The sequence below is a fragment of the Talpa europaea genome, assembly GCF_964194135.1.
Source record: "Talpa europaea genome assembly, chromosome: 14".
In the NCBI taxonomy this organism is placed as follows: Eukaryota; Metazoa; Chordata; class Mammalia; order Eulipotyphla; family Talpidae; genus Talpa; species Talpa europaea.
In genome coordinates this window covers 29,768,121-29,781,146 of record NC_140082.1, presented here as the reverse complement: position 1 = coordinate 29,781,146, position 13,026 = coordinate 29,768,121, and the positions used below count along the sequence as shown (strand labels likewise).

The 13,026-nt window shown below is 43.9% G+C and overlaps 1 protein-coding gene across 3 annotated transcripts in view; it reads left to right on the top strand.

Moving 5' to 3' along the window:
- Positions 1–13,026, top strand: part of CAMK1D (calcium/calmodulin dependent protein kinase ID) — a gene marked incomplete at its 3' end in the record, with an annotated part of 347,164 nt that overhangs the window by 301,503 nt on the left and 32,635 nt on the right. For all 3 annotated transcript variants that reach the window (XM_084254292.1, XM_084254294.1, XM_084254293.1), the window contains one exon: positions 2,516–2,642. In XM_084254292.1, the coding sequence (XP_084110418.1) occupies positions 2,516–2,642 (127 nt within the window). The remainder of the gene's footprint in view (positions 1–2,515; positions 2,643–13,026) is intronic.

The following is a 13,026-nucleotide window of genomic DNA, read 5'->3' as shown; positions in this document are numbered from 1 at the left end:
TTCTAAAGGATTGGGGTTGACATTCCAATTTAACATTGGCCACCAATTATCTCACAAAGTTGTCATAAACTGTAGAAAAATAATTTATAATCATTCCTTGAACTCATAGGACTCCAGGCAGAATTGCAAGTTCCCCTTGGCCACCCCACCTCCTTCACCCTGCTACTGCCAACTGGAGGTCTCCATCTCATACCGGAGTTAACCAACCTCAAGGGTTTTGAGGAGAAGGGAAGTAGTTTATTTGTCAACAAATGAGGAGGGTGGCAAACTAGAGTCTGAAAGGCTACTGTCCTCATTACTAGCAGAGGCGTCGGGTATTTAGCTGGCATTATAGGACATGAAAGGGGAATAGGGTAGGGTCAGCACGCTCGTTCTTGTCACAGAAGTGTCTGGTAATTTGGTTGACATCAGCTTGTTTTCATCTCCATCTGGAGGTGATACTTCATCAGATCCCTTATCCCCTGTCTTCCGTATCTGAGCACCCTGGCAAAATATGTGTCAAATCAGTATTCCCAGAAATCCCCTTACCCTGAGTGTCTCTTCTTAGTCATTTTCTATCCACTGCCTACCCCCCCAACCCCCCAACCCCCGCTTCTGCACTGAACTATAAATCTCCATGTGTCTTTGTGTTCAGAATTGAGCCCAGTCTCTCTACCCACTGCAGTGGGCCCCCTGAATAGTGTCTTCTTCCCTATGTTTAACAAGTATCTGAATAATTTTCTTTTAATAACATCAGAGGTGGGGGATGAAGAAACTTGACCAGCTGTGAGAGTGAGGGATTGTCTGTAAGCTAATTTAGCAGGATATGTGCTGTGACCTCACCATGCAGGCCTAGCAAGGGAGGAGGGACACGCAAGGCCAAGATGGAGGCCTCATTGAAAAGAGGCCAGAAGGGGTCTCTGTGGTGGTGCAGGGGTTTAAATCTCAGCACTATGAAGTTATTGGCAACCACTGCAGCATGAGTTCGATCCCTGGCCAGGGAGCTACCCACATGGTGCAGCAGACCTCTCCTGTCTCTCCCACTGCTCCCCTCAGCAGTGTATTTCAGTAGATCTGCTTCTTCTGCTCCCCACTCTGTCTCTGGTGAATCCTCTTACCCCCCACACCTCTGGCCTATACCCCAGTTCTTGTATACATAAATAAATCTTTTTAAAAAAGAAAAGAGGGCAGAAGAGCCAGACTAAAGTTAGGTCAAGGAAAGAGTCTTAATCGGGTCTCAGAACTTCCTCTCAGCAGTAGTTGCACTTCAGAATCTAACATCCAGAGGCCTGAGCCAGTTCCAAATCCACTGAAGAACAGCATCCCCCACCATGTATTAGTCCCCCCGGGCAACTGTGCTGCACCACTAGGCCAGCAACCACTTTTTACTTGAGTCTAGTCACTCTGAGTAAAAATCATTCCTAAAATTCAAAGCTTGGGGACCAGAAATTTACCACAAACCACTGACAAGAGAAAATATTGCTTTATTCCTGGTGTTGGGTTAGGGGAGAGCCAGACAGAAAATGATATAGGAAAATGAGTTTCTCAATTCGGGTGCCCCCTGTTGTCCTTCAAGGTTTCGTGTAATTGAGAGACATGATTACTGCTTCATTCAGTAAATTGTCAGGATATTGCTGATGAGGTGACATTGCTACTGGACCACAGCAGATGCGTCAGTCCCTGATAGTATCTTCCGAGTAACAATTTCATCAATTGAAGCAACTTATCAGATAAATTCTGTAGCATCCTTGGTCTTTAAGCTCCATAAGCCCTGCCCCACTCTTTGCTAGGAACCAGAAAAGTCCCTAATTTTACATGAAACTCTCTGATTAGCAAATGAAGCTTCACAGTCTCACCCCTCAATCCCCAGGATAACTGCCCCCCAAGTCCTGTCATGGAGACACCAAGCCAGTACCACAGATAAGCAGAGCTCCAGAAAGTGTAACCAGATCTTGGCTATGTGCGTGCTGACTGCAGTCTGCACTCCATCTTGTGCTGCTCAGGGGACAAACGGAGCCATCGCCACCTGTGTTCTGCGATAGACACGGAAGTTCAGAGTGCTTAAGGACATGTGGCTAGAAAGTGCTGGGCCTCCCCAGTCCTGTTCATTCTTTCCAGAGGCACCCATCTGCTTTCCCTGGGCAGGAGAGGGGGGCAGAACAAGCAGGGAAAGAGACCTTTGGGCTAGGGAAAGATTGTTAATGAGCGTCACTATAAAAAATAAAATAGTACCTGCCAAACCCAAGAAACGACAAATTTAAGTAGCATCTCTAGATTGCCTCAAATTATGGCTCATTTTTTTTAAGTATAGAGAATGCTAGCAAAGGGGACATTTATTGAAAGACTGTATAAGTGCCTGATACTGTGAGGGCCCTCTATGTTACTTTATTAAACACTGCTTTTCTTAATGCATGTATTGTCTAAAGGTCAAGTATGTTCTTAAGTCATGAAGAGCTTTTACAGTCTGGGGAGTCTCCCACAAGTATCCAAACTCTACTAACCAAGCTCTAAAGAGTTTTTTTATTTTTTGTTCTAGCCTGAAAATCTGTTGTACTACAGTCAAGATGAGGAGTCTAAAATAATGATCAGTGACTTTGGATTGTCAAAAATGGAGGGCAAAGGAGATGTGATGTCCACAGCCTGTGGAACCCCAGGCTACGTTGGTAAGGACTGTGTGTGTGTGTACTTGCTTGTGTCTGCATGTGTGTGTGAGTATGTGTGTGTGTGCACATGTGCTTCCCCACATGTCAACTTCATCAGTATTAAACATCTGAGCCTGGCACGTGATCACAGCTGCCTTCATTTCCCCTGAGGGATGAATAAAAAGATGAAGAGATATTGGAATGAGTTAGAAGAGAAATGATTTCCCCTGAAACCTGTTTGATTTGGGTACAGGCCTGAGTGGAGGGAGGCGGGGAGTGATCTGGGCAAATTCCCACATTCTAATACCAGAAATATTGTAGCTACAGCTCTGTTTTCATAGATATATAGGGGGCACGGAGATAACAGTAAGGTGCAGACACAAATAAAACATTTCAAGTGTTCAGACAGAAACAGCCAGAAGGAAAATAGTGGTAGGAGGAATCTTGTTCAAACCTTGAAGAAGTCTCACTTTTCAGTTGGCCAGTCCTGACCTGTATGGGAAAAGTCCAGAATGAAAGTCTTCTCTAAAATAAGAAGCCCAGCTCCTTTGTACCAAACATGCAGAGTGTAGCAAAGGCTACAGGGAATGTGTGACATTCATACAGGGGCTCATCTTCCTTCTTCTGAGGACCCGGAGAAATGTCTTTGGAGCCATGTGTGACATTCTTGAGACTTCCACTTACACGGATGCATTCATTCATTCTGCAGATGGATATTAAAGTGTTTTGTTCCAGATGCTGTTGTAGGGACTGGGGCGAGGCAAAGACTGTGCTGCCCTCGCTCAACTTACATTTTAGTTGGGAGCGACAGACAGCAAGCAAAGATATGAACAGGATTGTTGTGGATCATAAGTGCCGGGGTGAAAATGAAATGGGGGCATGTAATACAGTCAGAAGGGGTGAGGAGAGATTAAAACAGTGAAGGGGACAAGGAGGAAACTTGGGCATTGTCCTCACTGATGAGAGGCAGCCTTGGGAAAGTTGGGAGCATCAAGCATTCCAGGTAGGGTGTCTGCTTGTGCAAAAGCCCTCAGTGGGAAAAATCCTACAGGGTGGGGAGAGTGACTGAGAACAGGGAAAAAAGAGGTCAGAAAAGACGTGGAAAATGGAGAGCAAAGCGAATTCGCAACCCACAAACCATGAAAGCTTTTCTTAATGAGAGCACTAAATCCACTGGACAGAGAGGAGGGCCTGCTGATGACTGGTATTCCTGCTGGTCTTGGGGAATGACCACATGACCTTGCCAGTCAAATGAGGAAAGCAGATCTAAAACAAAATAGACCTGGGTCCCAAAGCACTGTGGGGCAGCTCCAAGGGACCATGGAGATACATCAGGGCCTTTTCGGGCTGCCATGATAATGGGTGTTAGGTCACAGCTGGCTCACTTTAAAGGAACTCAAAGGAGAGCAGAAGTGAGCTGACCAGGGGAATAGAGGAAAACAGAAAAAAATAGAGAAACAAAAATTTAGAAGGAGGTGAGAAAGGAGGTGGCCGAAGAAGAAAAGATGTGTCAGTACCGCTTAGCTGGTGGATATCATAGGCGGGGTTGTGTCCCTGGATAGAGTGTACACTTGTCAGGAGAGATTACTCTGCTCACATTAAAGAGGTGTGTGCAGGCTTGATGGAGATTAAGGGCACAGTAAGTAAGCTGTGATCTAGGGTAGTGGGGTGAGAGTTGCAGGAATAGCCTGGACCCGGTCAAGGAGAACCGGAGTCAGGGCTATGAATTGAGATGCTCGTGCAAATGCATGTGCATTTGGGGTGGGGGGGTTTCCTCCAGTTCAGTCCAAGCCATCAGAAAAACAGCTAATAAAAATGAATGAGACAGTTTATTCCTAATTTCTCATAAAAGATAGGGCGGGAAAAGTCTGTTCTAAAGACCATGAATCATAGACAGAGGTAGATGGAAAGGCCTGCCAGGTTGTGGTGTCCATTACCCCTGCCCGGATGGCTTTCCTCTTTTCCGCAGTCTGGTGTGCCGGTGATGCTGGGCTAAAAAGCTGCTGAGGCCGTGGGGTCTGCTCTTCAGGAAGTCTACTGTCAGGCTGCAATTTAAATGTTCTGAAATGACTGTCTATATTAAATATACATCACACAGTTCTCATATTTGACTCTGATGCTGAAAAGCTCTGGCACTTTCTAAATGGATATCTACCTCTCTGTGTCCTGGACAAGCCCATAGTAATGCAGTTTCTCTGGATATCTTTGCCATTGCTGTCTGATGAGCTGGGCTGTTTAGTTGTCACATACTGATGAGTCTGAGAAGCACATAGAGTTGTGACCCCTGCTCTCACTATCCTAAATGGTGGCAAGTGGAGATATCAAGTAATCCTCTTGTCAGATAGCAAGTTTTCCTTGAGTTGGGAGGGGGAGAGGAAGCTTGTGAAAATAGAGCAGATTGTTTAGTTTGTTCCTATCTATTGTGCATTGAGACTCCTGGGAGGCCTTTTTGAGCAAGAAAGGGGCTACACTGGGAAGCGCATATCTATGTAGATGTACTCTGGACAGTGAGCAGCTGAGCTGGGGCTATTTCTTCCTTCTGAGCCTGCAAGGCAAGCTCCTGTTCAGCCATCAAAGCCCCACTTATTTGTTCCCTCTTTTGATTGCTTTCCCAACAGCCATCCTCTCCTTTGCCATCCTGGTTCTTTTCCAGACTCTTTTCTTAGTGTGACTCTGATCGCTTTGCATCAGGGTCCATGTTTATTTGTGTCTCTCCCACTGTGCTGTGGACCTTGTCTTAGAGCTGGGACTATGTCTTATTCATCTTTCCACAGATACTTGTTAATCGAATCAAAACTCAAAGTTCAAGAAAATTAACAAGTTTTTTCCTCTCCTCCCCTTGCATTCATTCAGCATGCATTAATTATATTCCTGAGGTGTGCACAGTGATTTAGTGGTAGGAACACAAATATGAACAAGACAGAAAGTCTGACCTCAGAATCTTGACAGTACTATGAGTGGCAGAAGGAAACAGATCAGTTGAATAACGTATGGTAAATGCTATGTTAGTCATCCATTGAAGCATTATTTATTTAGTGTCTACCTTCTGTTCTGGGCACTAGGGATAGATCAGTAGAAACAAAACAAACAGATAGAAATCTCCGCCCCCAAGGTACTGACATTTGAGTGGGATGGAGACAGACTATATGCAAATAATTAACTGTATTAATTAGCATATTAAATGGCAGTGAATGCTATGGAGAAAAATAAAGCAGGAAAGAGCAAAAACTGTGTGTGGGGTGAGTTGCAATTTTTGTTTTGATGTTTAAATTTCATTTATTTATTTTTATTTTTTTTTAAAGATTTATTTATTTATGCATACAAGAGCTGGAGTACAGGCCAGAGATGTGGGGGGTGAGAGGATTCACCAGAGACAGAGTGGGGAACAGAACAGGCAGACTGACTGAAATACACTGCTGAGGGGAGCAGTGGGCAAGACAGGAGAGGTCCACTTCGCCATGTGGGTTTCTCTCTGGCCGGCTGGGGATCAAACTCATGCTGCAGAGGTTGCAGACTGCCTCATAGTGCTTAACCGCTTGCGCCACCAGGGAGGTCCTTCATTTATTTATTTTTAATTGAGGTAATATTGGGGTATCCCCATCAGGTATTACCACCATAGTGCACCCAGCACCAACTAATCAGTATTCTACCACCAAAGAACACTGTGCTTCCGTCTCTCTTTGTTCTTACCTTTCCCTCAACCCCTCCCCTCCTTGGTGCTTCAGTTCTATAGTCAGCTGTCAAGGGCTGGTTTTTAAGCTTACCTTTATCTCACTTTTAGTCTAGTACCTTTCCATTCCACATATTAATGATACCATCCGGTATTTATCTTTCTCCCTGTGATTTATTTCACTTAGCATTATCCCTTCAAGCTCCAGCCATATTGCCACAAATGGCATGAGTTTATATCTTTTGACCGCTGAGTAATATTCCATTGTATATATATATATATAGATATATAGATATATATCTATATATATATATATACACCACATCTTCTTGATCCACTCACCTATGGGGTGGAGGTGGGGAGGTGTTGCAGTTTTAAATGCAGTGATCAGGGCATCCTCACTAAAAGGTACAATGGGGTAATGATTTGATAGAAGTGCTTTCATTTAGGGGGAAAACATTTCAAGTGTGATGCAAAGACCCTGAGGCAGGAGTATGTGGAGGAGAAACAGGAGTCAAGAAAGAAGAGAATAATGGCAAATAATCTCAGAGAAGTAATGGGCAAGGTATGTGCAAAGCAGGACTCACATGTCATTGTCGGACTGTGGCTTTTACTCAGGGTGGCAGGAAGTCATTGGAGGATTCTGAGTTCAAACTTGACATGATCTAAGTTTTATCAGAATTCTTCTAGACAGACGGGGTTAAGGAGAAACAGCCCTGGGGAGGAGGGAGACCAATCAGAAGACTCTGGAATTAATCCAAGTGAAAAATAGCAGGGGTTGGGCCGGACTGGTAGAAGTGGGAGGGAACTGTCAGAATCCAGATATATTCAGAAGGTAGTGAAGAGAAGTCAAGGACAGTTCCAAGATTATCTGGCCTGAAAGTGTGCAGTTGCCTTTACACAAGATGTAAAAACCTTGAGAGGAACAGGTTGCAGAAATACTACCAGGGGTTCAAGATTTGCTTTATTAAAGTCTGAAGGGTCAAGAAAGTAGCTGGAATATGAGTGTGGAGTTTTGGGGAGAGATCCAGTTTGGAATAATATATACAATTGATTCTTGTTATTTGCAGTAGTTCTAGTCTATAGTATCTCTAGGAGTGCTGAATGAGTGAACGCGAAACCAGTGCTCCTAGAGAAAGCACAGAGTTAGATCCCATGGGCCTTGTGTTAAAAGATTTTCATCAGTTGATGCACGTGTAACTTTTATGTGTATTGAATGTTATTGCTGATTCACTAACATTAACTCATGACCAGCAGCACTACCACTCAGCCTGAATGATGTCTAAACACACGGTTTCTCTATAAGGCACACCCACCTTCTTGTGCTTAGGAACACTGGGCACCACTACAGACATGATCATTTTAAATGGTGGAATAAAAAATAACAAAATATGAAAAATGTGGCACCATGTAGACCACAAAACCACACTTACTGACAGTGAGAGCTGAAACAAGATGGCAGACCATTGATTTTGGAGACCTTGAATTATGAATTAATTGAATGACTAATTTTTATCTGTGGGTACCTGGTAGTCAGAGTAATGCAGGAAAAAGGTGAAACCAGTCTTTGAAAGAGGACCCTAGTGCTGTTGACCCTGGGGCTGGACACAGCCACCTGCACTGCCACGAGGGTTTATCTCTGCAAGGCTGGGGCAGTATTTAGGATCCCTGACAAAGAAGTCATGCCCTATTCCTCTTGGCAGTTTAGATTTGAACAGAGCAGACAGGAAATTAAACTATGTTAAAAGAACCTCAAATCTTTTTCTACAAATTAATGTGGCAGAGTGCTTCTGCGTCCCTGGAGGAAGACAAGTGTGCTGTCCTCTCTTCCTAGCAAGGTGATTCAGGAACCCCCAGCTGTACTTTAGAAAGGGCGAGAGGCATGAGGTAGTGGAAACTTGAACTGCTTTGTAATGGTTTTGAGCTGAATGAGATTGTTTTCATTGAGCCCTACCGAGCCACGATCCATCACTCCACAGCATTTCATTTGGAGCACATGCCAGTAGCCACACAGTCGCTAGTGGGTGCTACTCTGAAATAGGCCAGAGCATTTCCATATGCTCCAGTGTTCTGTTTCTAAGCAGCACAGCATTGTGGTTCTTTTGATGGTGGCTAATGGTTAGGTTACTAGAGCCATGGGGAAGGCATCATTCCTGTTTTCTTCTGTAACTTAGTTGTAATGCTGCCTGCACAGACATTGGTCTAGCTCTGACTTAACTTGCCCAAAGTAGTTTAAACAAATTTTATCATGTTTTTTCCTAAACAGAAATGGAGACCAGTTGGTCAAAACTCTCAACATATTTTTTCATACAATTAGAAGAATGCTTTTCTTTTTTTAAGATGTATTTATTTATGCATACAAGAACCAGGGTACAGGCCAGAGGTGCAGGGGGGTGAGAGGATTCACCAGAGACAGAGCAGGGAACAGAACAGGCATACTGATGAAATACACTGCTGAGGGATGCAGCAGGTGCGACAGGAGAGGTCTGTGGGCATCTCCCCAGCTGGCCGGGATTGAACCTGCGCTGCAGAGGCTGAAGACAGCTTTACAGTGCCACACTCAACCGCCTGCACCCTCAGGGAGGCCCCTAGAGGAATGCTTTTAATTCATGGGACCCTTGGGGTTATGAGCCTGTGAAGTGTTGGTACAATCAGCACGTCGACTAAATGACCTCCATGATTTTTTTTGGTTCTACCACGATGTGTCCTACAGATATGTGACTTAGTATCCTTTAAGTATATCTGTACCAATGTGTCAAGGATCTTCACTCTCATATTTTCCCTTCTTCACTCAGAACAGACAAGAAGAAATAGGATTTAATTGATCCACATCACCCAGTTCTCTCATCTTCAGCAACTCCTTCATCTGATGACTCCTTCATCTTTCCTCCTGGGTCTTCTTTTCATAACCAACCCTTTAATCTTCACTCTTCTGTGTGGTTGTTGCCCCATAAAAACTTGATTTTTATTTGGTGTTCACATAAATACTATATTTTACTACACAGTTGTATTACATTGTTGTTCTCTCAAACAGTTGGTGTTGAAACAGGACTTTCTATGCCTGATAAATCGTCACATGCAGGTGTCTAGGTGGGACAGATCAGGATTTTCTCTTTCCTTCTGTCACCAGCTCCTTGGTGACAACCCAGAGCAAGTATTTCATCACACACTGGATGTGCTGTGACCAGACTCCGTTTGTCAGAACAGGCTGCCTGAGTGGGGAGACTTGTAGGGCCTGCAGTTCTTAGTAGCCTTGACACAAGCAAACACAGACTGGGGCAAAGCTCATTACCCGACATGGGCAAAGTACGCCAGGCCTGCCCTAGACCAGCCAGCCTCCACACGTCCACCCCACTAAGTCCAGAACTCTTTACACTGCTTTTAAAGTACTTTTCATGCTTCTGGAACTTCTTCCTGGGTTCAATAAATACTTGACAATGGGATGGAGTTTCAGTTTCTAAACTGGTGCCATTTCGTTGAGGTGGAGGGGAAGTAAAACAGTATTTTGTAAGTTAACTTTTTTTTTTTTTTGATGACTTCAGACCAAAACATTGGATTCACTGTAACAGAGTCTTAATTAATAGAAGTGTTAGCTTCTTGTCAGCGTTCAGAAGACAGGATGGGATTAGGTGTAAATCCCTGGCAGTCATAAATAGTAGGTGGAAGCTGATTCGGAATGACCTAGAAGGAACATGTCATAGGGTTTTTTGTTGCCACACTGCTCTGAAATGCCTTACTCAAAACATTTTCCTGCCTCCAGCCCACTGAATTCCACGTCTCTCCCACATTTTCAAACACCAACTGCACTCTCATTTTCCACTCCCTTTCCATTCCTTAGCCTCATCCTCCACCCACAGCCACATCTTGGCTATCGTAGCATCTGAATAGCAATCCAGCTCAGCTCTGAGCGGTAATTATAAATCAGGATGGTGCTTTAATGGGGACTTTTCATGCCTGTGGTCAAATTCAAGAGGCTACTAGGAAAATTAGCGTGAGCTGCTCTTTCATGTGCATTTTTGGGAAGTTATGACTCTAAGGAAACTATAAGAAACAGCAAAGGAACCTACACCCGCAGAGAGAGGACAGAGCTCTTCCCAGCACCTCTACACCTCCGAACTTGAGACTTTGGGTCGAAGACAAACAAACAGGACAAACAGCAGATAATTGCAGCTGTATTTTTATTTACCGAAAGTCCTGATTGCAATATACTCTAAACCTAGATAAGACAGCACCCTTCACTGCTCACAGCAAAAGCCTTTATTATCTGTGTTTCCTTTCTTAATACCTTTGCTGTTGAAAATTCTGACAGAAGGCAGATCTGACTAAGCCATTCAATATTGCCTCCTTGTTATAATGCAATTCTTACAGAGGCCGTGTTCTTCCCTGAAATGTATGCCTACATTTTATTTCCCTTGATCTTTAGAATTAGATTTACCGTCTCTGAACAGGTCACTGCTGAATAGAAATGTATTCTTTCTCTCCCACTATTTCAAGAAATCCTTCTCCTCACCACCTCCCTGACACACAGGGTCAGTGATTCCTGGGAACTGTATTGTAGTCAGATTTAAGACTACTTTTTCATCCATAGCAAGGGAGCCGTGTTCTTGTCACCACCTGTGAAACTCCTGGAATATCTTGTAATATTATGGCTTTTTCTCGTGGCTCGTGAGAAGATATTTATCTGTGTTGGATGGAGCCTAGCACAGAAGTCGAGTGGCTTCAGGACAAAGACTGGCTCGGAGATGGTATCTAGCCCTGGATCCCTAATGACTTCCTTTGAATGAGGGGTTGCATGCAGCTCTTCAACTGAGCTCCAGTTCTTTTCCGCAAAGGCTTAACTCCAGGAGAAAATGACAGGGGCACTTCAAGACAGAACAACCGGGGCATAGAAAGATAATGAGTTTTCTAAGACCTGGGGGCATAGAGCTCTGCCTGGCGTCTGTCCTTGGATTTGTTGCTGGATCTGAGGTGACGAGTGATAGTGTCACTCAGAGTGTATACAAGCTGATCATAAAGCACTCTCCCCATCAGACCACCCTACATCCATGTTAGGGGCCTTCCTATAAAGACCTTGTCACCTTGCCTAACCTGTCTGGCAGAGAAGAATTTAAATCCAATCGCTGTGCCCCCCACCACCACCACCACCTTAGGTGCTGTGATATCTTTTAATGAGCCACTTGGGTATTAAAAGAAGTCTCCCCTACCTCTGACCACAACTGGCTCTTGTGTTTTAGGACCTTTTGGCCAAAGTGCTGCCTTTTCCTCCCTACCATGACATGCATGAAGCTAAGACAAACACCTTTCTTCTTGGTCTCCTCAGGGAGGTGAGACCAGCCAGCAAGAGGAACATGCACACCTATACACAGCCACGGGCTGGCGAGTTGCCTGTCACCACCTGTTCTTGCTGACATCACAGAAAGCCCACATTTCAAACTCGTTTTCAAAAACAGAAACTCATTCAAAGAATGGTAGGACTGCTACTAATCTTAGTGTTCAGCCAGCTCTATCTCAACAGGTAGGGAAAATGGCCCAGTTTTACACAAAGAATGGGGATGAAGGAAGTTCCATGTTTATAAGCAGTCTACCAGAACAGGTTTTTTCCAATTCCCCCTTTAACAATAAATTATAGCTAGGACCAGTGAAACAGGAATTGATGGAACTGGGCTTTGCACTCTTTAGACTATTTACAAGATGCAGAGAACTTGGAGTGATGGAGGGGGTAAATTTGATGACTCCTGGTTGGGAGGCAGGAAGTGGAAGCGTGAGCTGGGGGACAAGGAAGGCAGGTGGCCAGGGAGAGAAACATGGAAATAATTTCCCACCTCCCTCCGTAAAGGCAGAGCTTCAAAGTTGCCATGGCAAGCTGGCATTCCTCAGCCATCCCAGGAATCTCTAATAATACAACAGACTGTCCTTGTTTCCATAGTGCTGTCAGCCAGCAATGGTGAGCAGGCAGCTCCCCGGCTGGCTGTCTGCAATGGGGCCTGGACCAAGCAGAGTCCATGTTAATGTGCTGGTGATTAATGAACAAAAGCATCAGTAACCAAATGAATTAAGGGGCCAACTGGATGGCAGGTTTGTTAAAGGGGTTTTTAAGACACCTTCCAACACTGTTCTTAAGACACCCCTTCTGTCACAGGTGAGCAGAAGTCAGTCCTGACTTTTGAAGGCTTTATCGTAATCTTCATTTAGGAATTGTTTCCATTTTGTAAAGATAGAATCAAGAGAAAGTACCAGATGAGATCAAGGATCTGTCCAGCCTTACTTCTAGAAAATAATAAAACTTAAGTTCTGTTTTTGCTTCTATGGTCCTCCAACTCCCACATTTTTACATAATACCTACTAGTAGTTATATCCAAAACTTATGTGCTTATTATTTCCTGTAAACCTCATCACAGTCCTAACAGTTGAACTCTAATAAAATGTTTCCATTTTACAGATGAACAAAATAGAGGTTTAAAGAGATTAAAGGACATACCCCAGTCTACATGTGTGTAATAAGTGGTAGGTCCTAGATTTCTTTCCCTGAAAAGTCAGTGTACCTGACAACTGACATTGTTTTAAGTTAAACAACCTAAGTCCAAGCAACCATTTCATATCCTTTACCTCTCTTTTAATTAGAAATGATTCTTTTTATCTTGCCTATTTTGTCACCTTTAAACTATACTTTATTCTTATAATGTAATTTAAAAGCATGTTCATACCCCACCACTAGCTTTGCCCCATCATGTCTTT